Source organism: Alosa alosa, chromosome 5 (genome assembly GCF_017589495.1).
Source record: "Alosa alosa isolate M-15738 ecotype Scorff River chromosome 5, AALO_Geno_1.1, whole genome shotgun sequence".
NCBI classification, from domain to species: domain Eukaryota; kingdom Metazoa; phylum Chordata; class Actinopteri; order Clupeiformes; family Clupeidae; genus Alosa; species Alosa alosa.
The window spans coordinates 17,581,936-17,606,801 of NC_063193.1; the positions used below are offsets into that span (position 1 = coordinate 17,581,936).

Below are 24,866 nucleotides of genomic sequence, written 5' to 3' on the forward strand. Positions count from 1 at the left end.
GAGATGGACTAGGCTATTTCTGTTTGTTATGCACTTCATTGAAACGTGCTGTAGGCCTGGGCTACATTTTGCACATGCACTTGCATATTTCTCAATATGAAAACTTCCTTATTTTCAACTGAACTCAAAGATAATGATAATTTTTAGGTTGTTGTGCCCTTTATCATGTGTCCTACATGTTTTGCTTCTGCTGTAGCATTTATTTCAGTTTATTTAGCTATATTTCTGAAGAAGACATTGTGTTGCCTCAGGCCCGCTGCACATCTTTTTAAATTTGATTTGAAATAATCAAATATGTCTTAAAGTTAATTCATAAAGTAACTTTCTTTGCATTCATTGCTTTACATGGTTAGTATGGACTTCTAGAAAGTTCTGAAATGCAAAATAATAGAATTGTAATTCTGATAAAATATTAATATTAATCGAGATTAACTATAAGAATTCAGCAATTAATTGTGATTAAGAAAAAAATGAATTGTTTGACAGCCCTACTTTCAACTCATTTACCTTCTCTCTTTGTAGACTGTGAGTTTGATTTCATAGGAATTGTAACATGTTTCCCAAGTGACTATCAGATTTATTAACATCGTCCTCAAACCTTTTGGAGAGCTACTTAGAAACAGGGAGCTACTGGTACCTGTTGGAGACCCCTGGTTTACACAATGGCTGCCGCTTGAATAAGGTGAATTGTGTATTGTTTTTATTTGGGCTTGTTTTCTGTAGGCCTAGGATATTATTTTAAATACCTGTCGGCTTTTCATTCCCACAGTTTCCCCATTGTCATCACATACACACATATACACCCACACACACATTTGATTTTAAAAAATTGAATTAAATTAAAAGAAAATAAAGAACAATAATATCTATAATATGTGACTGACTTTCTCTTATATATCTCCCATCCATATGCAGTTTTTGTAAAATAAACTGTAACATCCATTCAAACCAAAATACTAGTTTATTTCAAACCACATATACAGAAACACTTTATATAAAAGGAGAATGTGCATCTCATCACATTACAGTTATGAAGTCTTTTCAGCAAAAGGCAAAGTAAAACAGGCAAAAAAAATCTGTTTGTCCCACAGATATAACCCCATTTCTCCCAGCTCATGCTAATTTGGTCATTCAGATAGTTGATTTAAGGAATCATGGAGATTATTTAGCCTCTGAAACAGGCATAAAGGTATGTTGCCGCCAATTTCATGAGGTCACTGTGGTCACAAAATGTCCCTGTTGAATATTGTGGACTGTACAGTATGTAAAATGTAGATTTGTAACCACATTGAACATGCAATCATGACCGTGCACTTCAGTCTCTGAAATTTTATATTTGACTCTACGTACTTATCAACACTTAAGCGATAAAGACAAAATGAGAGGAGATATATCAGTGATCTCTCAGTTTGGATGGCTGGCTCTCTTTGTGCAGAGCACAAAACTGTTATTGTAACCAACTAATTTGTGGTGGATCTGGTGCAAAAGAATAAAATGTTAATATAATATCCCCTCAAATCCGCCTATCTGTGATATGATTGAATGTTCCTAGACCCCGTCAAGTGCTTCTGTCTTTCAGCATGACATATTCGTTGTCACCAGAGTCTCCCCCGGCAATGCTTTCCTCTGTAGTCCGTCGGGCCTCTTTGGACAGGCGGTCGAAGCGCCGGAGGAAGAAAATAACAGAGGCCAACAGAAGAGCCTGAGGAGAGGGATTACATATCAGAAAGAAAGCACACACACACACACACACACATACACACACACACACACACACTCATTATCCATCCTCAGACTAACATATATGAAAACTAGATGTACCGCATAGCGGTACAAAATATGACCGCCGCTCAGTCCTGTACATCCGTTCCGCGAAAATAAATCACACTTCAATTTGTCTCCATATTTTACTCCATCCCCACTCTTGAAACTTTTGTGTATGCTTGTTTGGTGTGTGTAGCGGCTGCACAGAAATGCCTACCTGAAAAGGTGAATAGATTGTAGAATAGCCAAAGAAGATGTAGCATTGTTATAAAACCTTTCAAATCTCTAAACAATCACAAGTAGGGCAGTTCATCACAGTTCATCCATTGCAACTGGATTGATGAAAGGTCACTTTACACCTGTAGGCTACATTTTTTTGGGGAAAAGCAAAAAAAGGTATCAGCATAATTTATTTATTTATTTATTTATTTTTATGTATTTATAAACAAAAAACATCTCTGTCAGTTCCATGCCGTTTTCAACAGCTATCAAAAACAAAAGGTCATTTTGGATGGATGGATTTTTTGTGAATGTTTCTTCTTCTACATAAGATTTTAGTCATCTTTAGTTCATGTAATACTTTATTGTCAATGCACAAATTAAGTAACAGTAGTCTGAAACGTTATTGTTAATGCACAAATTAAGTAACAGTAGCCTAGTCTGAAACGAAATGCTGTTTTACATCTAACCAGTGGTGCAAATAACTGACATGTCCAAATGGGCCTTGATGAAATGCGTCGTTAGACTGTTCATACACATTTTAACGGGCCAAAGTTGAAGAGCTTTTGTCCGTTATTGTTCGTGGCAAAATATAGGCTGATTCATGTTCCCTTGCATTGTGTAACTGAGGTCCATGGCTAGTCTGGCTTTCATCAGACCAAGCTCAATCTTTTAAGAAATCAAAAATAAATAGCGGGCAGATCAGGCTGAGTTCACCCAGCCTAGTCCATAGGCACCGATATTGTTTAATTTTCCGATTGATATACACGCTCTGGCTATTCTAAATGCAAAAATGCATCAGGGAGTTATGACAAAAACGGTAACTAACAAACTAGATCCTAATAGAAAGCTGTTAGCTTCCCTAAGCTACAGGTAGGATTATAAGGTAGGCCTATTTACAACATAAATTGTCAATAGGCTATGCTGGCGACACAAATAAAATCTCCTTTGGAAACCAATGGTTTTCGCCTTACAGTATCAAAGCTTTGGACTTAAACTGTCATATCGCGTATTAAAGTTGTAATAACATTCACACTCCAGCTCCATTAGTCAAGGAAAGCGAATGAAGTAGCCACTTCTAAATGGGACCCACTACACAGTAGCTTAAGGTGTGTTGCTAAAGCAGCCATAATGAAATGAAGGTGTCATTGTTTGGATACTTCACACACACCGCGTGCTTTTAATTTCACAGACTACAACTACCAAGCTGTAATCAAAGCACATCGATTCCCCTCTCACCCCCTGCACGCACTTAAAACAAAAAAATAAACAGGCGTCTCAGTCTCACGCATGTATAGGCAAAACTGTATCAGACCGGTTGTAACGTTGGTAAATCTTCCATTGCACAGAATGATTTTTGTAGCACGTGCAATAAATGACAGTCGAAAGATACAAACAGTGCTGCTATCAATTTGCTTGGTATAACTGCATTTATAGTTTTCTACAAATGCAATCAATCAAATGCCTCCATCACTCAACCAACGCGCTAACGGTAACATTACCTAGGTCCTTATTGATATTACAAGATTAACGCATTACCTGCAGTAAAACCAAGCATGTCCGATAAACATCCTCAGATTTATTTCGGCTTCAAGAAGAAATGGAATTACACTTCATGTGAACATGGTCCTATCCTTATTAGATGTTGCCAAGGCTTTAAATTACAGTCCTTGTAGGAAGCGTCCATTGTTTTTCCAACCCACTTTTAACTTCCAACAAAATTACGTCTCACTGCAACGATCGCCATCTAGTGGACAAACGACTACTTATCGCCAATACTGAAAATGCAGCCATGATGATGATGATGAATATTTATTTTGGCTTTCTTTTAATCCTACTGAATTTGTAATTATGTATCGGGCCGTTCTAATACCCGATAGTATGTGGGTGCCTGTGTGTGTGCATGTGTATATGTGTGCACCGCCATTTACAGGCCAATGAGTGTACAGTCACTAAATGTACACATAACCTAATTTTTAGACCCCCATGGATGAAATTCTAAAACTTGGCATACCCCCAGAGAATGCCAGGTCAATCATACACATAAAATTTGGTGCAGTTCTGAACATCTTAACTGAAGATAGGGCGATTAAAGCAGAATAATATTGCATTTTCATTTTTTACCGGGGGGTGGGGGTGCAAATCACAAATGAGTGATTATGAGCCAGGTTGATGTGGGCCCTTGAGACCAACATACCATAAAAGATTCTTCATCCTCAGTGCCACGGTTCAGGTAGTTATTTAGGAAAAAACTTTTTTTTTTGCGGTTCGGGGGCCCAGCACGGGGGGGGGGGGGTGGTGGTGGTCCCCGGGACTTAAAATGAAAATTTTCCGTAAAAGTCTAGTGGGGCTACATACCCACCAAATTTCATGTACCCCGGTGGTTCGGTGTCCCGGTATCAATGACCAAAAATTCAGGGAGTAGATGGCGGGAAAAATTCTTGAATTGTGTGCATGTGTGCGTGTACAAATGTATGTTTATGTGTGTGGGTGTGTGTATGTGCGTGCTTGTGTGTTTGCCTGCGTATGTGTGTTTGTGCATGTGCATGCATGCGTACATATGTCTACTGTGTGAGTATGTGTCATACATTATGATTACTGTAAATGTATGTGTGTGCGTGTGTATCTGTTTATGCACATGTGTGCACATGGAATGGGTTAACATGACCCCTGGAGGCAAACATAACGAAAAAAATTGGTCATCCTAGGCCTTACAGTTCTCAAGATATTCACAGAGAACTGTGTCGCCCTACCCTCCTTCCGGGGTCCAGTCCAGGGGGGCTACAGATCAAAGCGAAGAATGACGGTTCCATGCTATCCATGTGGGGGTACATGCCCACCAAGTTTTGTGTACCCGGTCTTTCAGTGTCCAGGGGAATCCTTGTTGGTATGCGTCACTAAATGTACACATAAATTATTTTATTGTAAGGCCCCCATGAGCGAAAGTACACAAAACTTGGCATGCATTTGGAGGGTGTCATAATGATCCTACACTTTTAATTTTGTGCAGTTTTGACCTTGTCAGCCAGAGATATTATGATGAAAACACCTAATTATTTGCTTTTTAATTTTTAACTAGGTGGCGCTATACATGAAATAAGTGGTAATGGGATGGGTTGACATGCCCCCTTAAGACCAAAAAGGTGGACCTCCTAGGCCCTACGGTTCTCGAGATATTCACAGAAAACTGTCTCCGGCCACCTACAGGCCAGTTGGTGTATAGTAACATAAATTAATTTATTGTGTGGCCCCCCATGAGCGAATTCCACAAAACTTGGCGTGCATACAGAGGGTGTCATAATGATCCTACACTTCCAATTTCGTGCAGTTTTGACTATGTTAGGTCACAGATGCCTTCAATTACAACACCTCATTTTTACTTTTTTTGTGTTTAACTAGGTGGGCTATACATGAAATGAGTGGTTATGGAATGGGTTGACATGGCCCCTTGAGATCAACATACAAAAAAAAAATGGTCCTCCTAAACCCTACGGTTTTGAGATATTCACAGAAAACTGTGTCTGCCCTACCCTCCTTTAATTGGGGTCCAGTCCATGGGGGGGCTACAGATCAAAACGAAAAACGATGGTTCCATGCTATCCATGTGGGGTTACATGCCCACCAAGTTTAGGTGTACCCGGTCTTTCAGTGTCCGGGGAATCATTGACGGAAATTTGGGCATACGCGTAAAAAAGAAAAAAAAAAAAAAAATCTGACTAAACCTATATGACCACCGCTTACGCGCCGGGCGGTCATAACAAACACATTCACCACACACTCACAGACATATTCACTCCTTCTCACTCACACTCATACACATACAGTGCAAGACAAGTTCACATAGACTACTTCTGTACTTACAATACCTAATATGAGTGCACAACTTGCACTTATAGGTAAGTACAGAACCATGCGAATTAAAAACACGGCTCCTGTGTCAGCACACTTACATATACTAGCCACACCTTTACACATACCTGGATGATGATGAAGATGATAAGACTTATCTGGGATGCTAGAGCTATGTCGCAGAACCAGTAGCGGCAGGATGAGAGCAAGTCATGTTCCACCAGATTCACCACCAGCGTACCCTGCAGGCCAGGGGGAGAACTACAGCTCACGTTCCTTGTGAATGCAGAGAGGGAGAGGGGAGAGTAAGCCACCAGCTTATGACCTCTCAACAGTTTAGGAAGTCCTTAAGAATAAAGACTGCAGGTTAGCAGGCTACATGCTACAGAAGAATGAATGGCTAGAATTCAAGCCAAATTCTATACATAGCCCTATGATACAGAATCCACTACAAAGTAGTATTACATGAGAGACGGCCCGTCTGTGGCTGGTCATCATAATCTGGGCAACACAGAGCATAGGAATTTTGACATCATGCCAGTTTTGAAGCATATCTTCAAATTCTATTTGAGCTCACACAGTTTACACGTGTTCACATACCTTATAAGGCCATCGTTCCTCTGCTTGAGAAGCCATCCTCGCAGGTAGAGGATGCCGCAGTCACATGACCAGGGGTTGCCATGCAACGAGACGCTCCTCAGACTAGTTAGTGCATCCAGCACTCCGACAGGCAGCGCAGTCAGGCGGTTGTCATAGAGACGAAGCTCTGTGGTGCCCGCGGGGAAGGAGGTGGGCATGCTAGAGGTGGTGAAGGCCACGCCTACTGCAATCGACCACGCTCCTGGTGCAGGAACATGGAGATGGACACGCCTCCACAGCAGCACTTGCAGCAGTCATGATGCTGAAGACCATGGACATGATCACACAGCCTGTCTGGAGCCCCATACCTGCACACACACACACAGTGGTTAAAGTGGGATTTGGCAGGTGGGGGAACCCTAAAATCCAGTGTCGATGCAACGGGGAAAAATGACTCACCGTTGGACAACATATTGAGTATCGTGGTGTAGCAATACTTTTTGGACAAGAATTGATAGCTTCTTGGTCACCTCTGTACACACGAAAAATTACCTTATTTTAACAACATCATCGCGCTATATCGTTGGTATGAAAGAATATATGTATTATTAATTTATCTGAGGTGGCGGAACTGCCCCCCCTTTCACCCCTGCACACACACACATTTCATGTCATATTAGCTGGTTCTGCTCGAGGAGAGTTTGACACCTTGTGCCTGCTAAAGGGAGTTCAGCCATTGTGCTCCGAGAAGCATGATACAGTTCAACCGGAAAGTTTTCAGACCTTTTCAAGCTTTCCACATTTTGTTACGTTTCAGGCTCATCTTTAAACACATTCAATTACTTTTTGTCATCAATCTACACACAATACTCCACAAAAAAGCAGGTGTTTGGATTGTAAATTTATTTAAAAAAAGTCTGAAGGGTCTGAAAACTTTCCGGTTGCACTGTATACTTAAATACATAGATTTCAATTTCACTGAATCAGCATGGGCAGGGTTGTTTCTAATTATCAGTTTGATACATCATTTATAAAAGAGGTGTTCACAGCACCTCAATTCACAGTGCATTTGTTATGAGAGAACTACATTGTATTAGATAGATAGATATCCCCGAGATAGATCCCCAAGGGGAAATTCAAGCCAAGGGGAAATTAAAGTTATTATTACAGTGCAATAATACTGAGGTATGAAGAGCAGTAGTACTGTGAAAATAATTCATAATTACATGTCATTCTTTAATATACAATTCTGAAGTCATGGCCTCATGTGATTGTATGTACTTCAGTGACTAATAAAGACTTTATATAATTTCAATAGAAGACCCCAGCTCTTTACCAACAGTCCAACATGTATACTAGCTATTGACCATTGACTCTTGTGAAGATTGACCTCTTATAATGTTTAATTCCAATAAACACAGAGTTTGTATCAAATCCAAAACTAAAATTCAATTATAGTAATATATGAAAACTGCTGGGTCTTGACAGACTGCATTCCAGAAGCTTTTGCGTGATGCATTAAGATGGAGCAGACTGAGCTGGTTTGATGATGCACACTGCATGTGATAGGCCTAGTGGCGCAAATTAGACCAGTCTTCTAAAACTGTTTTATACGCTTTGTGAATGGATTGCTCCAGTTGCTGACTCAATTAATTGTATTATTTCACTCTTTCCCTTGTGCTTTCATTTGTATTCAAATGAAATTGCCTTGCCTTGCCATATTGAAAGCTGTTCAAGAGGTGTCTGCTAAATGTAATGTAATGTAATGTAATGAAAGCTGTACTATGGAAATGGTAATAGCCTACTGAAATAACTTACAATACCCCTCTTGCTGAACAAACTGGGATGGTCCATGCAGGTCCATGTGTCTACAAAGACCCAGTTCGATCCTGAACGGCAGTCATTTCCCAATCTCCCTTCTCTCTCACACACACACATTTCCTGTCACTCAACTGTACTATCTGCATAAAGGTGAAACAATCCTAAACACATAACATATACTTTTTAACTGTTTTTCCTTTTATTCCAAGCACAGATGCTATAGAATGGTAGTGATTACATTGGCATAACATACAGAAATATCGATGAAATGACAGAATGGCCGTGTTCACCCCAAGAGCCCACTCCTGTCCCCTTCTTGTGATATTCACGCCAATTTGTAAGTGGACATTTTCTGACAGCCTCAAGTTCACAAGTTCTGTATACACGGTTCCTTCTCCACATCGTCATTGCTAGCTAACAAGTTCAATTTGACAGGATGAGTGAGTGTGGTATGAGGCAAGGCCTATGGGTGGCACACAGTGCCACTGAGACACACCAGGAAACGGGAACACAGCGAGCATGCAGGCGACTGATAAAGACATGAACAGGGCATGGCAGGAAGGGAGCAGACAGAAAGACAGACAAACAGGTAGATAGCTGAGGAAAGATGTCATAAAAAGACCATTTATGTGATGTATTTAATTTCTACACATTTCTTAGAAGCATTGCTCATGGACACCAAGACAGTTCTCATATGCTGCTTATTTCCACAATATAAACTTGGATTGTTTGTACAAAATGAATCTCCTCATGCATGAACAAAGTGGTTCTATCAACATACCATTTATCATCACTAACTAAACCCCACGCCATCTATTATTGTTAAATTAGACCCCACTCAAAGTCACTCCAGGTTTCGATGTTTACACTTAGTGTTAATTAATGGGCAAACATGATCAGGTTCGACAACATTATGGCATTAACTGCGTCATTCTCTGTACCAACCTTTTCCCGCTTAAATAAAGGTAGGAAGGTGGCTGAATTTGCAATGATTTTTGTTTTTAAACTTGATTTTGGTTAGAGTGCTAACAAGTTCTTACCTTCCTCTGGAGTGTGTGCTGCGCCTGTATGTTGTAAGCGACTGTGTGAGAGTGAGTGTGAGTGTTTGAGTCTGGAAGTGCAGTGGCAGAGACAGCAGAGTGACGCACATAGCTGGTGCTCACAGATAAACCTACTCTGCCCAGAAATATACACACTCACAAAAACACCAACACACACGCACACACACATACACACACACACACACACACACACACACACACACACACACACACACAGTAGCATACAATCATGCAGAAAACTCTTACTGTAAATATAATAAATAACATTTTCATTTATCCTTCACATTTACAGTATTTTGACTAATTGTGTAGGGTGTTGAGAAAGCCATGGCTACAATAACTGAAATAAGGTGTTTTCATCTCATTGTTTCTGTTGTTTAGACAGACAAAAGATTTAAGATCATGTTTCCATCATGACACGTATTGTCTCTGTATACAATCCATATGTTGATTTAGGATGTAATTCATTTTAGACATGTCGTACATACTGTACTCCTCAATAGTCTGAATGAAAATAAAAATGTATAAAAACATATAAGAATATATCATATTAAATGATTCCCCCCCCTCTCTCTCTTGCACATGCACACACACACACACACTGTCAAATACCATCTCTCTCTCTTCTCCCTCTCTCTCTCTCATACAGACACACAGTCTCTCTTTATTTGTCAGTTTATCAGTCTATTTGTCAGTTTATCACGCACACATAGGCCCTCACCCTCTGCTTGGTATTTCATATGCCATTCTCCTCCTCTTCATCTCTCTTATCTCTTCTGTGCACATTCTCCATGCAATGTCAAGAGGCCCATTCAAGATCTGAAACTCTTAACACTGTCTGCATACAGAACTTGTAGGCTAAATGTGAAAATAAAACAGACATACCGGTATTCTAAAGACAGCTACATCTTTGAAGGTGTGCTGTCTGTCTGTCTGTCTGGATCCGGTGACCGTGGTGATGCCATCCATGCAGCCAATACAATGAGGGCTGTGGATAGACATTCAGTCTGAGACCAGATCAGAATAAAACACATGTTAAAGATGCTGAACGTTTTTTCTTTTAGTTCAAAAACATTCAAAAAATGAGAAATAGCAAAATATTCATATATTCATATAAATAGCTTATATTCAGGAAAGTATAGGTCCTGTGACCATTATAGGTTTATAGCACACAGATACAATTCACATTTCAGACTCAAACATCGGAGGATAACCTAACTCTATAGTTTCATGTGCAATGTGATGGAAGAAGTGTTTAGTTACACAAAACAAGTTTTCAGATCCTCTCAACTGGATTTATGTCATAAAACCAAGATTATAACAGAGATTAAACAGATTTAGATTTACAATATACAGCCTCTATGCTTTAATTGCAAATCTCGTCTCTCTCATTCTCGCTCTCTTATTCCTCTCTCTGCCTGTCATGTGTTTCTATACTTAGGCTTTCAGTCTATCAATGACCTAAGTCTAAAGACTTATTCCACATCTACGTTAACCGCAGACACTCTTTTGAGGATGTGAAGAAGTATGGGTTTTTTTTCAGTTTCAGCTAGAGAATTTCTGTGAAGAGGAAGTCATGAATATATCTGCAAATGGTTGGTCACTTTCCTTATACTGCATATAATAACTTACTATACTTTTGCATTGGATTGTTGTATAAGCTGTTGTTGTTTTTTCAGGATGATTGAGGCATTAAAATGCTGCTTATTGTTTGTCAGGATATGCTTCACTGATTTTTAAAAATAAATATGAAGTAAGACAGAAGTTTGGTGTGAATGGAATGTGAACACCGAATTTTGGGTGGTCAGCGAAGACCCAGTGGTTTTCCTGTCTGGCCCACTTGTTAATGAAGTTGAATAGCCCTCCAGCTGAATAGAATCCAGACCACATTCACTACCCTGGGTTTTGGCTGCAAGAGTGGGGGTGATCAGTGAAGCTGTCACAAATGTACTGTTAAAGTTCTTAAGAGTGTAAGCGGGTCAGTGTCTGTCAACTGCTGTGTTGTGCTTACAATTTATGCCACACACTAATTAAGATTGAGGATTGGTAAAATGAAAATATCTATGAGAGGTAGGCTAATGGAAGAGACTCTTCCTCAGAGCTCTCATGTTCCTTTCCATCTGGGTGTGGAAGATGGTGAAAGATTTCAAAACAATTCTTTCTCTTATGCTACACCAATAGCTGAAATATACACCTCCCCCCTTGCTATGTGGAGTTATGTATAGTCTTCAAGTTGCCATAAGGCAAATCACACACCACTCTTCCATTGCCTTGCATTGCATTGCGTTAATAGCCCATGTGATACAACATGGAGAGTCTCTAGCCCATGTCGACACCAGGCTATCTAAAATCTCTTTGAGACTGCAGTCATTCAATTGATAATTTTCTTAATTATACTGTGAACACTTAACAATGAAATAAATAAGTGTTTTTCTGAAACTGCTAATATGAATGCACTAGACTATATTTTGGTCAAGTTCTGTGTGTAAGCTCATGCTGCCTGGATGTTGCTACTGGGAGGTTGAGTGGAGAGAGAAGTTACAGTTTTTCTCAGTCGCTTTGGTGCTTTTTTCAGATCAGAATGAAAATTCTCATAACTATTAGTTCAACCTCCACAACATTTAGTAAAAATGTACGTATTCAGTGTCTTGTACTCACTTACTCCCCTAACTACAGCAATGTGTAACTTTACTGTAGTTTTCAAATGGCTGTACAAGTACTGTATAGTGCTGTCTTGAGCATGTTCAGGTAGTGTCACCGTAAGTTCTAATGTTCAGGTTTTTTTTTGCATTGGAAAACACTGAGAGAACTGTCATAATGAAAACATGACAAAGCCATTTGACTATCTTGTTCATAAACGATGGTGTCAAGACTTCTCATTTTGATGACACTGACAGTTTCATTGACATGAATACCTGATTTTGAGGAATGGACTATCCATTTTGAGCAAGTGGCGTGCTTTTGCAGGTCATCCACTAGGTTTTACAGTTTGCACTAATTGTTTTGAGAAATGCACTAACTGCTGTGCAAATGTTAATTGTGATGTGAGAAAAGCACCAAAGCGACTGAGAAAAACTGTAATAGGCCTAGCCTATTGTAGCCTCAACAAATATTTACAGATATTTACTGCATCAACAGATATTTACTTCGCGTGTCTTTTAACGACGTTGAGATGGTGTGGCTTTCACACACATAATTAGAGAATTACATAATATTTCCACCAGTTAATTGTTATGAGACTCCGTGTGATATGGTAGGCCTATCTTGTGAGACCTCCCAAGCCCACAAACTATGACGTCGTTGTCCCCTGAAATGAAATCTCCACTAGAAGGCGTTGTTTTTATATCTTCCAGAGTCAATATCACCACCTCGATGAATGGTGGAAATTGAATTAGGCTGATATATTTTATTACAGTACATTACAGTACCAAACAAAAAACCTTCACGCTTAAGCATAAATTGCTGTCAACAGGAGGCTGTAGGCTATACTTACGAACACGGCCACCACCACCACACGCGAAGAAGTCGTTTCAAAGTTGCAAGTAAGTGTCATTTCAAAGTTATGACGTTCAAGTGAAACGCTTCTTAATGTAATGAAACCACGTGGATCGTTACACAGGAGCCTACAAAAGAAGAATTATGGCAAACGCGGTTCCAAGTGACCTATGTCTTTTTTTTTTTTAAAGTAGATTTTTTTGGGCTTTTTATGCCTTTAATTATAGGACAGTGGAGAGTGGCAGGAAGTGAATGGGAGAGAGAGCTGGGGTGGGATCCGGAAAGGACCACGGGGCGGGAATCGAACCCGGGTCGCCGGCATACGGTGCAGGTGCCCCAGCATGTTGCGCCACAGCTGGGGCACCAAGTGACCTATGTCTTGATTTATAGGCTACTGAAGGATCCAGTAGCCTACATACACACACTCACTGCATGCACGAACACGCCCACCACACAATAGAAAGTCATTTCAAAGTTGCGAGTGTCATTTCGAAGTTGCGAAGTTCAAGCGAAACAACACGACATGAAACTTTCTGGAACGTTGCGCTATAGGAAGAATGGCCGAAGCAGTCCCGAGTAACCAGGAGCTGTTTACATGACCGATTTGTCTTGATCTGTTGAAGGATCCAGTCACTCTTCATTGTGGACATAGTTACTGTATGGGCTGCATTAAAGGCTGCTGGGACCAGGAAGATCAGAAGGGAATTTACAGCTGCCCGCAGTGTAGACAGACTTTCACCCCATTTTAAACAAAAATAATATTTTTGCTGAACTTGTTAAGCAGATACGGAATACTAGAATTCAAACTGTTGCTCCTGCTCCTGTTGTAATAGGCCTATTTGCTGGACCTGGGGATGTGGAGTGTGAAAAATCAAAGCTGTCAAATCCTGTCTGGAGTTGTAACCCTTCCTGTGTAGTTTTTTCAGAGAGGGAGGAATTTACAGGGTCTTTCAATTTAATTGAATTATAAACAAATAAATTGGATAATATATCGGGTTTCAAGGTGTAAGAAAATATAGAATTTATTAAGAAGAGAGAGAGAGAGAGAGAGAGAGATGTATATAGGTAATATTAAAATATAATTTATCCAGGTAGCCTAGCCTAGATAAGGAAAATAATGAATAGATTAATAAGAATAAATAAAAGAACATATAAATATGGCCATTAAAATAAATAAACAAATTATATAAAACAAAACATATACAGCTTATATAAACTACATGTGAATATAATTAAATTAAATCAGTGTATGTGAGAATGGAATTATTTCGTCCAGCTGACCAGCTGGAATTTCAACAGCGATCTGCCACTGAGTAGATCCGTCTTTCAACAAAGTTCTGGGCGAACAGTTACAGTGGATTTTGGAGCCTTCCAGGACAAGCGGTTGAGAGGCAGATGCTCGAGTCGCAGCCACAGACTCAAACCGTTGGCGATGTCCAGGACAAGCGGTTGAGAGGTAGAAGCTCGAGCCGCTGACACAAGCTGTTGGTGATATCTGACGTTCCAGTACAGGCGGTTGAGAGGTAGACGCTCGAGCCGCAGACACAAGCCGTTGGATTCCCCACAGGCACAGGTGTAAAAACAGGACGGTCGTTGGGCACTAGGCACTTTAGCAATCTAGCTACCCAGACACAACTCCTGGCGAGAAGATTGGAGAATAATATAATATATATTTTAAGAACAGCAGTACGAAGCACAGCAGAGCTATAGGGCGTGGGATCCGCGTTGCATTGTGGGACGTGGCGGCCATGTTGATGGCTACGCGAACGTTAACATAACGTTGTTGAACGAAGAGACGTAGCTAGTAGAGTTGAGAAAGAATAGATAGAAAAATAGATAGAAAAAATATGTTAAAATCCCGAAAATGATCTGGAATTTACCGGGACACATTAAATAGAGAAGCCAGGGACCGGTATGTTGACAAAATCAGCATTATTAATCATTTGGATCCATATGAAATTCCAAACAATGAGTGGAGCACCGACGACGACTTGTTGCCACTGTTTTGCATATCAGACGTCTTCGGCTACCTTGTTTGTGGTGTGAGAGCCTATACTTCAGAACAGTTCCGAAGCTACAAGTCCTTGGAGTCTCATGTGCAGTTCACGAATGGGTGGGTTCAGGAGCTGCAGATCATAAAGCCAGCAAACAGTGGGAACACAGTAATTCGTACAAAGGTAAGCTGTGCTCCAACGGGCTCTGGCACCTGCTAGTTTAGTAGCTGCTAACCGTTAGTGCTAACAACCACTCACGCATGTAATGTACTTTTAACTAGCTGCTATGTGTTTCAAAGGTGTAGTTAGTAACGTTAACTGTCAACCCTCCCTAAACCCTCCGGGTTTCTCATGTATTTGAGCCTTTTCCCGCTGCCGTTTTAGTATTTTCCCGTAAAAGATCCCATATTTTAACTCTCATAACATTAACGTTAGCTCTTCCATCGGACCTGTCAGTCTCTGTACTGTTGTCCTGTTGCTACCCCCTTGCCTTTCCAGAAACACGACGCTTTTCAAAGCATCGTTTTGCTTACTTGAAGGCAACCTTTGCGTGATGTCCTTTTTAAGATAACAGCGTGGTTGTTGTGAGAGCATGATTTCACGCCAATCTGTAAGCAAAATCACGTCAGACTTAGCTTCACAACACGCTTAGTTAATGCAGCAGTTTTGTAGTACGAATTTTTGCTGTCAGCAGAGGGATAGCAACAGAAAGATGAATGTTGAAATAATTTTCAGATGTTATACTTTACTGTCGTATAAATGTCATTTATATGTCATGTATACACATTACTGAGGGGTTGAGGTTAATGTTTGGTTTCCTGCATAGAATGAAACATAATGAAGTGGTGTCCTTACCTGCATAATGTATGTCCATTTATTTCTCCTCAGGTCTTGCACTCTCAGCGCATCAATGAGACTCCCCTGAAGCCATGGGTCATCATTGCCAACGATGGCCAGGTTTCCTGTGCACACTGTACATGCATGGCTGGCATTGCAGAGGCATGTACACATGTTGGGGCTCTATTGTTTAAGATTGAGGCAGCAGTCGCATCCGTGGAAAAAGACCGTGACAGATGTGCCAGCTTACTGGAAAATACCAGCAGGAATTAACAAAGTCCACGGAGAAGTAAGCCCACAAGATGGACTTTACTTCAGCAAAGCGCAGAGGATTGCTCTGGACAGAGTCATCAATGACAACAGTCCCATGCCTGGCCCTACGGACGCGGGCCAGCAGACCTGCCTTAAGCCACGTTGGACGACTTGTCGTCACTGCTCCCTGTTCTTCATAAGCATAGGGCAGTTTGTATGTCGACAATGGAGACCTACTTTCACAACTATATAAAGTTATGTTCGGTCGTCTTACAGCCGCGATCCAAGCGAGCCGACGACTCTTCGTTATCTCTGACACTTGGTCTCCGTGGTTGCGCCTCCAGGCAGGAAAGCGGTGGAAAGTTAACCCATTTTCTATCTTTTTCCCATGGCGATCATGTGTTGCGCTGTTACAGCCCACAATACAGCAACGGTTTACCATGGTTGAAATCAAGTTAAGGTGAAATTAATCAAATTAAAACACGGCTGAGAGGGAGTATAGTACGCAGTAGTCATAGGCAGTAGTCTGAGTAGCGGTAAAGGAGGCAATCAACATGGCGGCCACGCAAAGTAATTACGTCATGACGCCCACACCCTATTGCCTACTCCCTGGGTTGACTCTTGTTGAACTCATTATGATGAAAAAACTAAACATTGACAAAATGTTCAGAGGCGAACTGTAACATTACACAACCAAAACAAAACAAAAACTTGAAACAAATTATAAAACTACTCTTAAACTTATTTACGAGTTACATTCAAAAGTATTGCAGACATTTCTCATAAATAAAATAACAACACTGTTGTGGTTAGCTAGCTAGACAGTAGGCTAGCATAATAGCGATAACATTGAGCGGTTAGCTCCAACGTCCGTTTTCCCAGTTATCTCAAATAACCTATTCCATTGTGATTTACAATAAATTACACAACAGCGGCATAAAGCCCTTGTCTCTTTACACCATGGGTCTCCAACACGTTGCTCTCAACCTACAGTAGCCGCCCCCTTTGGAGCTCGCCAGAGGCTGAAGCACTAGGCTACTACATTTAAACACAATTATTGCCGCGAGGCATTCCAGCCTACGAATTTAATAAAAAGTAAACCATGCATAATTAAAAAAAAAACTCAATTTAGGCTACTTCGTTTCCATTAGAGCACAGCGCACGTTCAATGAATGAAGGAAAGGCCTTGTCTCGCAATAGGCTAAACAGCTGGAAATTCCAACACTTTTTCAACTACACGAAACTTTACATTGATCATCAAATACCCTCTAGATCTAAATGCCCATCAGTCTCAACATTTAACTATATAATAAAAGTCAAAAAGTAAATTAAATCTTGTGGTAGATTTTTTTTGAAGATGTCATGTGTTGCCAGGCAGCAGCCGAGAGATATATGTAGTAAAGTTCATGAAGAGTTCATGTGCAGCCAGGTGGCCAGGCAGAAGCTGGGGGAGGATGTCATGCATGTGCGCGAACGTGACACAGGCCTACTAGGGATTATTTAATAATTTTTGTGGCAGCTTGGTGAGCTCATCCACCAATATAATTTATTGAGTGTATACTATGGCTACATAGGGGGCAGACACCCGGCCAGGGTTGGCCATACGAAAAAAGGAGGTGTTTTGATAATATACAAATTGTGAGAAGTTCCCAAATTCTGCAAACAGCAATATATTACAGTAATTACATTACTTTTGTAACGCATTACTCCCAACACTGTTGGCGATAATGTAGCCTGGCTAGCGCCACCACTTCTCAATGAGACGTGGTCTGGGAACCAAACGTTCATTTTCTCGTATTTGAAAAAAATGCCCAGATCCGTTTATTGGGTGGCACGGATGTCTATCAAATGCGTCTGTGCATAGCTCATCATCGTCTTGCTTTCCCACCTGTTCTGTGATTGGTTCCCTATCTCAGGCGAAAATTTGCTTCATGGTCTCCAGGCTGCCTTAGCAGCGTGAATCAAATCGCGCACAAGGCAGCATGGGAACACCCAGGCTAGCTGCGCGATGGAGCACACATAGGATCACATATATTTCCTAATCATTCATTTGGGTTATGCATGTTGTAGGATTTGAGATAGCTCAGCATCACTCAGCTCAATCAAGTAGCCTACAGCTCCAGCCCGAAAAGAAAATATGTGTAGTGCTGTGTGGTTGTGCAATGTTACTCTTCAGAAAAAGAATGTCATATTTTTTTATGAAAATGCAGACATTAATAGAAATGGTGACTTTACGATAAATCTGCTCTTGTTATTGGGAAAATTTCATATTCATAAACGTAAATGGGGGGACTTGTTTTGCAGCCTTCAAAAACTAAGTCAAATTCTACATGGACACTATATACTGTCTGACTCAGCAGCCAAAAAGCTGACAGAACTATATGTATTTGTTCTGATATTATGTCCTCTTTGTGTTGAATTTTTGTACCCCTATTTGTTATAATTTGTATGGTGATTTTTGTATGTAATAAAACATACAAAAATCTCCAATTCGAAACGTCCAGTAGATGGCGCCCTTGTAGTATTCTCATGTAAAGACACACTGAGCGTCTATTCTGTTCGTGAAGGGTGGATATATAAGTTGGGTAGGCTTATTATATTTCATTAGAGTAGGCCTATTATGTAGATGCCATCGTTTGGAAACATCTTTATTATTATGACTCAAAAGCCTTCAGGGATAAATCGTAATAAAATGCACGAACCACGCCCGCCACACAACTAGGAAGTCCCTTAAAAGCGTGCGCACTCTGAACATTTTCAGTGAAGCATTGGGCAGCACAAAAGGAAGAATGGCAAACGCAGCTCCAAGCAACCAGAACCTTTTTACATGCCCGATTTGTCTTGATCTACTGAATAATCCTGTGACTATTCTTTGTGGACATAGCTACTGTATGGGCTGCATTAAGGGTTACTGGGACCAGGAAGACCAGAAGGAAGTCTACAGCTGTCCCCAGTGCAGACAGACCTTCACTCCAAGACCCGTTTTGAACAAAAATAATGTTTTTGCTGAGCTTGTGGAGCAGATGAGGAAGACCAGAATCCAACCTGTTGATCCAGTTCCATATATTGCTGGACCTGAAGATGTGGATTGTGATGTCTGCACAGGGAGAAAACTCAAAGCGGTGAAGTCCTGTCTGGACTGTCTTGTGTCCTATTGTGCAACTCACTTGAAGGCCCACAATGATGTTATCCTTGGGCGAAAGCACAATGTAGTTAATGCCACAGGTCAGCTACAGGAGAGGATCTGTGCCCAACATGAGAAGCCGTTGGAAATATTTTGTCGCACAGATCAAACTTGTGTCTGTTTTCTCTGTATGGTGGATGAACACAAAGGCCATGACACTGTGTCAGCCTCTGCAGCGAGGAAAGAGAAACAGGTAAGTTCTTGGTGATAAGTGTGGCACAACAGCTATGGTTGAACAAATTGGATGACTATGCTCTTGAGTTCCATTATAGAGTGTGAGGCAGAAATATTACAATGGATTGAAAACTCCTCTGTAATGAATTTGTAAAACAAAATCAACTTCAAGCAGTCATCAACCTCATACAGAAATGAAAATACATCATTTCAATTTTCAAGAAACAAAATGTTGAAATAGAAACAGTAAATGTTAAATTAATTGATGAGTGTGGAAGGGTTTGGGTCCAGAATGGCAGACACCGCTGAGCCTTCTGGAAGTGTCATGGCCCTAATTTAACAAAACACAGGTGAAGGAACGTGCCTATGTGAAAGCCCCAGTGAAATGCTCTCAAAGGCTGCTCTGTTGACCAGTGAAGGGTTTTTTTTTCTGCTTTGGTTCTTTGGTTGGGGATTCAGGCCATTGGTTTTGCTTGTGTATGTTCTCAGGTCTCACTCCGACTGGCTTTCATAAACCCATAATCAACAAGGCATAAGTATGCTCACCGAAGCTACTTTGTTGGTGATGTTTGCTGATTTGGGTCTTTGGGCCTTCATGGTTACTGCCAGTGCATGTTGTCCATGAAGAAGGGCCTTTACAGAGCCTGGGTACAACATGTGGTGCATTTGCGACTGCCACTAGTCAATTGTGAATTGCTACTGTATCCTGCATCATGTCCTGCGTCCTATGTCACGTAATGTAAAGCAGACTTGGTTGTTTATTAGCCGCTGTGGGAAATTCGCTACCTATAGCTGAATGAATTTTAACACCTTCCTGTGGATATCTGAAATTAATTGTTTACAAACACAAACATGTATTTTATGTTTTTATGAATGGCCTGCACCTTCTCCTCATCAGTAGGCTCAACAGACCACCTCTTAGCCAGGATCAGTAACTAGTTTTGATTATGACAGGAATTATATGAAAATAATAATAAATCTGTGATATCCCCTGTGCAATGTGGACATTATGCATTTATTTCACATAGGAATATTTTGGGGAGACCCAGAGAGGCTTTCATCAGAGAATCCAGGAGAGAGAGAAGGAACTGCAGGATCTGAGGAAGGCTGTGGAGACTCTCAAGGTGAGTACTGGGGCCGGTTTCACAAAAATAGACTTTGTCTATGACCTAGAAATAGTAGATAGTCAGACTGCATATATACATCTAAAGTATCTAGTATATGGACAAAATTAAGACTGGTCTAACACTATAGACTAGTCTAAAATAGCTTTGTGCAACCGGCCCCTGACCACAGGAGATGACAACTGCTGGCTGCTGGAGGATCCATTTCATACGTTGGTCAGGTGCCAGGGCTCTCCTCCAGTCAGTCAGGGAGTCTGTCATGCTGAGCCACTTTTCAGTTTCTCTGAGCCACACTGTGGGTAACAACCTGGGTGGAAGAGCTGAGTGAGTGGGTTGCTTTAGATGGACCCTCCTCATTGTGTGTCTCTAAATAGATCGCTGCACAGACAGCAGTGGAGGACAGTGAGAGGATCTTCACTGAGATGATCCGCACCATTGAGAGAAGACGCTCTAAGATGAAAGAGCTGATCAGAGCTCAGGAGAAGGCTGAGGTGAGTCGGGCTGAAGGACTCCTGAAGCAACTGGAGCAGGAGATCGCTGAGCTGAAAAGGAGAGATGCTGAACTGGATCAGCTTTCACACACGGAGGACCACATCCATTTCCTCAAGGTATCATTGATGCATTGTTAGAGAGCACAAAATGATTGAGTTCACATTTAAATCTCAAACATCAGAGGATGACATCTACTGTAACTTTACACTGTTGTTGTAGCTGAATGTTTTGGTCAACATTTCCAGTTCACCCATATCAACTGGGTTTGACTTGGCCTAATACTGTGTGTGGGTGTACTGTGTATATAATATATATATATATATATATATATATATATATATATATATATAGTAGGGCTGTCAATCGATTAAAAAAAATAATTTAATTAATTACATACTCTGTGATTAATTAATCTAAATTAATCACATATATCATTTTTGCTGTGAAAGTATTTTAAATATTTAAATTCAAATGGATCATTGAATAATCAGCATTAGTGACATTAAAGTTCAAAAACTCTTATTATTATTTTCACTGTTCAAATAATGCCCATAATAATCTATGATATGACCTAATATGCTGAGGAAATTAATTCAAAAGTGCTTCGGGAAGAAGTTTTTTTTTTTCACATACAAGGCATTTCAGGCCACAGATATAACCTAGGGGACACAATGAAAATAAATTAACACTCCCCTCAATGTCAACACTTATTTCTTTGCATTGATGTGCGACTATAGAGTTGATGAACTCCGGTGATATGCAAATTCCTTGCTGCAGACATTGCAGAACACTTTATTTTCAACACTTTATTTTTATCAACACCATCAGGCTGTTTTTTAAAAGTAAATGTTCCAATCAATGATCCAGGCAGCACGTTTTCTTCTCTCCTTCATTTTACAGTCTAATTTTTACTGACTAAAACGGCTCAGGGTCAAAGGTCATACGGAATCGATTAATCTGCACTAATTTTTTCTCAAATTAATTAATCGAAATTAATCAGTTATTTTGACAGCCCTAATATATAGTAGACTTAAACTTTTGAGTTTGAACAATTCAATGCTTAATATGATCAATATGTTTTATATTAGGGCTTTAACTCTCTCTGTATTCCTATCTGTCTTTCTCCCCCTCACTCTGTCATGTGTTTGTTTTTTAGGCCTTCCAGTCAGTCAGTGCCTCACTGGAGTCCAAAGTCTTATCCTGCGTCTATGTTAACCAAAGACTCTCTTTTGAGGCTGTGAAGAAATCTGTCTTTACACTGCAGGGGCAGTTGGAGACTCTCTGCCAGGAGAAATTCATGAAAATGTGTGCATCAGGTTCGTCACATTCCTGACATGACAAAAAGATTGATACTCCTAATGTTACACAACAAGAGATCACAAAATACTAATGCTAAAGAACAGGACACTATTGACATTAACACCAATTCCTCAAGTCCCCATGTTTATATTATAATACGATTCTTTCTATCTGTAGTGACTGAGATCCATGTTGTTTTGCCTTCTGACCCTACAACTAGAGAGGAATTCCTACAATGTGAGTTGACACACACATTTGATATCTTTACTAAGTGAAGTGTTATATGTGAAGTTTCATTATAAATACTTTTTCTAAGCCATGCTTTCTCCATTCTACTTAATTAGCATGACTAAATCAACCTTTAAACAATAGAGACATAGATTCTATTTATTGATCGGCTTCTTGGTGGATATACAATGTGAGAAATAACCTTAGAGGAAAATTCCGGTATTTAGCACTTTGAGTCCCTTTTCTGGTTTGTTTTGGATGAACTAGAGTGGTGGACACCGAAATTTTGACGATTGGTCCTGTCTCGACTTTTCTGACTCGTTTTGAATCGCCTTTGACTAGTCAGAGTGGCTGCCTGCAGGCATGCTCAAACAAAGTCCTTTTAGGCAAGTCCCTCTACTCGGCGGCCATTTGACAACGATTTTTGAGCACTCGTCGGGCATCCATTTCGGCAGAAATGCGCGTGCGCAAGGCTTCACGACACCAATCTTGCTCCAGCGGCGAGATCACAACACATGATTGGCACAATGTCTTCACAACACACTATATGATTGGCTCAATGTATTCACATCACACCACATGATTGGCTCAATGTATTCGCATGTCGACGTTTTGCCAAGGAAGGGGTGGGATATGTGTAGACAACGGCCATATTGGCTTGACAAACTAGCCCCATGCATTTCTATAGAGTATTTTTTGAGTGCTGTGTCTCCACATTAGAAAGTCTCTGGCTCAAACATGTCCTAAAACAACCCTTAACGTTCATTTTCAAAACTGAAAAAAAGTGCTAAATACCGGAATTTTCCTTTAAAGATAGATATACTTCGTTGATCCCTAGGGGAAATTCAAGAAGAATGCCATGTGGAAAGATTAACTTGGGTCGGCTGTGACAGCCTCACTTTGCTGTAGTGAAAATTAGAATATAGCCTATGCTGGTTGTCAAAGGCATTTTGGAAAATAAATGTCAGATAGAATAATGAGCAGCGTAGGTGCCGGCTTGCTTACCACTGTCCAGGTGCATATATCTGAAAATCAAGCCAGTAAGGATTAAACCCAAAGCATATATAGCGACATCTTCAACCCAATATCAACACATATTGCTGTCTCACTCATTAAGTCAACATCACCAAGACAAGGTTAACATATCACACAATATGTAAAGGATGCCCCACATACACTTCCAGGTAGATCAAGTTCAAGCTGTGCTCCATGAAGTACCTTTATGTTACACTGGGTAAATAAAATTGAATTCAGTTGAATTCATTCTGTTACATTTTAACTTCAGAAACCTTTCTCTTGTCTCTCCTCCATCAGACTCTTGTTACTTCACACTGGATCCAAACACAGCACACAAAAAACTCCATCTGTCTGAGGGGAACAGGAAGGTGGAGAGGAGAGCTGATGACCAGTCATATCGTGATCATCCAGAGAGATTTGAGAATAATGTTCAGGTTCTATGTAGAGAAGGTGTGTCTGGACGCTTCTATTGGGAGGTAGATTGGAGTGGGCTTTTAGTTTTTATAGCAGTCTCCTATAAAAGCATCAAAAGGAAAGGAGGGGGTAATAGTTGTGGGTTTGGACGCAATGATCAGTCCTGGAGGCTGGAACTCGCCAAGTCCAGCTCCAGTTTCTGGCACAATGATAAACACACTAAACTCCCTCTGGTGGTCAGCTCCAGAATAGGAGTGTATGTGGATCAGAGGGCAGGAACCCTGGCCTTCTACAGCATTTCTGACACAATGACCCTCCTGCACAGAGTCCAGACCACATTCACTCACACACTCTATCCTGGCTTTGCGTTTGGTGGTAAATCATCAGTGAAGCTGTTGTGACTGATTTACAGATGTCTTTAGCACATACATGTACATTACATTACATTACATTTAGCAGACACTTCTTGACCAAAGTGACTTACATATGTCAGCTATATTACAAGGGATCACATTGTCCCCGGAGCAACTTGGGGTTAAGTGCCTTGCTCAAGGGCACAACGGTGGAAGCCGGGAATTGAACCGACAACTTTCAGGCTACTGCACGCTAGCCCAGCTCCTTAACCACTACACTACCACCGCCCCTAAATGTAATGTAATGTAATGTACATCATAATTTTCACACATCACTCACATGTAAGGATCCAGCATATGGGCCCAAGATTTTTTTCTGCTTGATTGGAAACAACAGATGAATGGACGGGTGGGCAATAAACAGCCTTTCCCACATCTTTGGATCCAAGCAGCTAATACATAGGTATCTCTGGACGTTTGCTGTAACACACCATACTATTGTTTGTGAATGGTTTGTTCAGCCCAATTTAATAAAACCTCACTCTCCACTCTCTAATTTCAGGTGTTGAGTCCCTTTTATCACATGACAAATGCTTTGTTGTATATGGCAAATATGGCAGTAAATCGTAATGAAACTGTACTCATCCAGTATAGAACTGACAGAGTTTGAAATGAGAAATGTTTTGTGTTGGTTTAGAATCAAAAACATA

General features: G+C 40.5%; 2 protein-coding genes across 2 annotated transcripts; one reads left to right on the top strand and one right to left on the bottom strand.

Annotated features, from left to right (window-relative positions):
• Positions 1-942: 942 nt before the first annotated feature.
• On the bottom strand, positions 943-9,458 carry gp1bb (glycoprotein Ib platelet subunit beta). Its single transcript, XM_048242903.1, is given in 5 exon segments — positions 943-1,702; positions 5,961-6,108; positions 6,433-6,638; positions 6,640-6,779; positions 9,273-9,458. Coding segments are annotated over 4 exon segments (636 nt in total). The 5' UTR covers positions 6,778-6,779; positions 9,273-9,458; the 3' UTR covers positions 943-1,558.
• An 8,704-nt stretch (positions 9,459-18,162) lies between these two features.
• On the top strand, positions 18,163-24,298 carry LOC125294321 (E3 ubiquitin-protein ligase TRIM16-like). The gene is made up of 6 exons (XM_048242896.1): positions 18,163-19,248; positions 20,258-20,353; positions 20,728-20,961; positions 22,002-22,161; positions 22,322-22,381; positions 23,687-24,298. Exons 1-6 carry the CDS (start codon positions 18,661-18,663, stop codon positions 24,202-24,204), a joined length of 1,656 nt encoding a protein of 551 aa, XP_048098853.1. The 5' UTR covers positions 18,163-18,660; the 3' UTR covers positions 24,205-24,298.
• The last annotated feature ends 568 nt before the right edge of the window (positions 24,299-24,866 follow it).

Bases quoted from the DNA above. Each gene is read 5' to 3' on its own strand.
- LOC125294321 (XM_048242896.1), top strand. From the start codon at position 18,661: ATGGCAAACGCAGCTCCAAGCAACCAGAACCTTTTTACATGCCCGATT. The intron at 22,162-22,321 runs GTTCGTCACATT...TTCTATCTGTAG, and splicing joins CATGAAAATGTGTGCATCAG to TGACTGAGATCCATGTTGTT. The intron at 22,382-23,686 runs GTGAGTTGACAC...CTCCTCCATCAG, and splicing joins TAGAGAGGAATTCCTACAAT to ACTCTTGTTACTTCACACTG.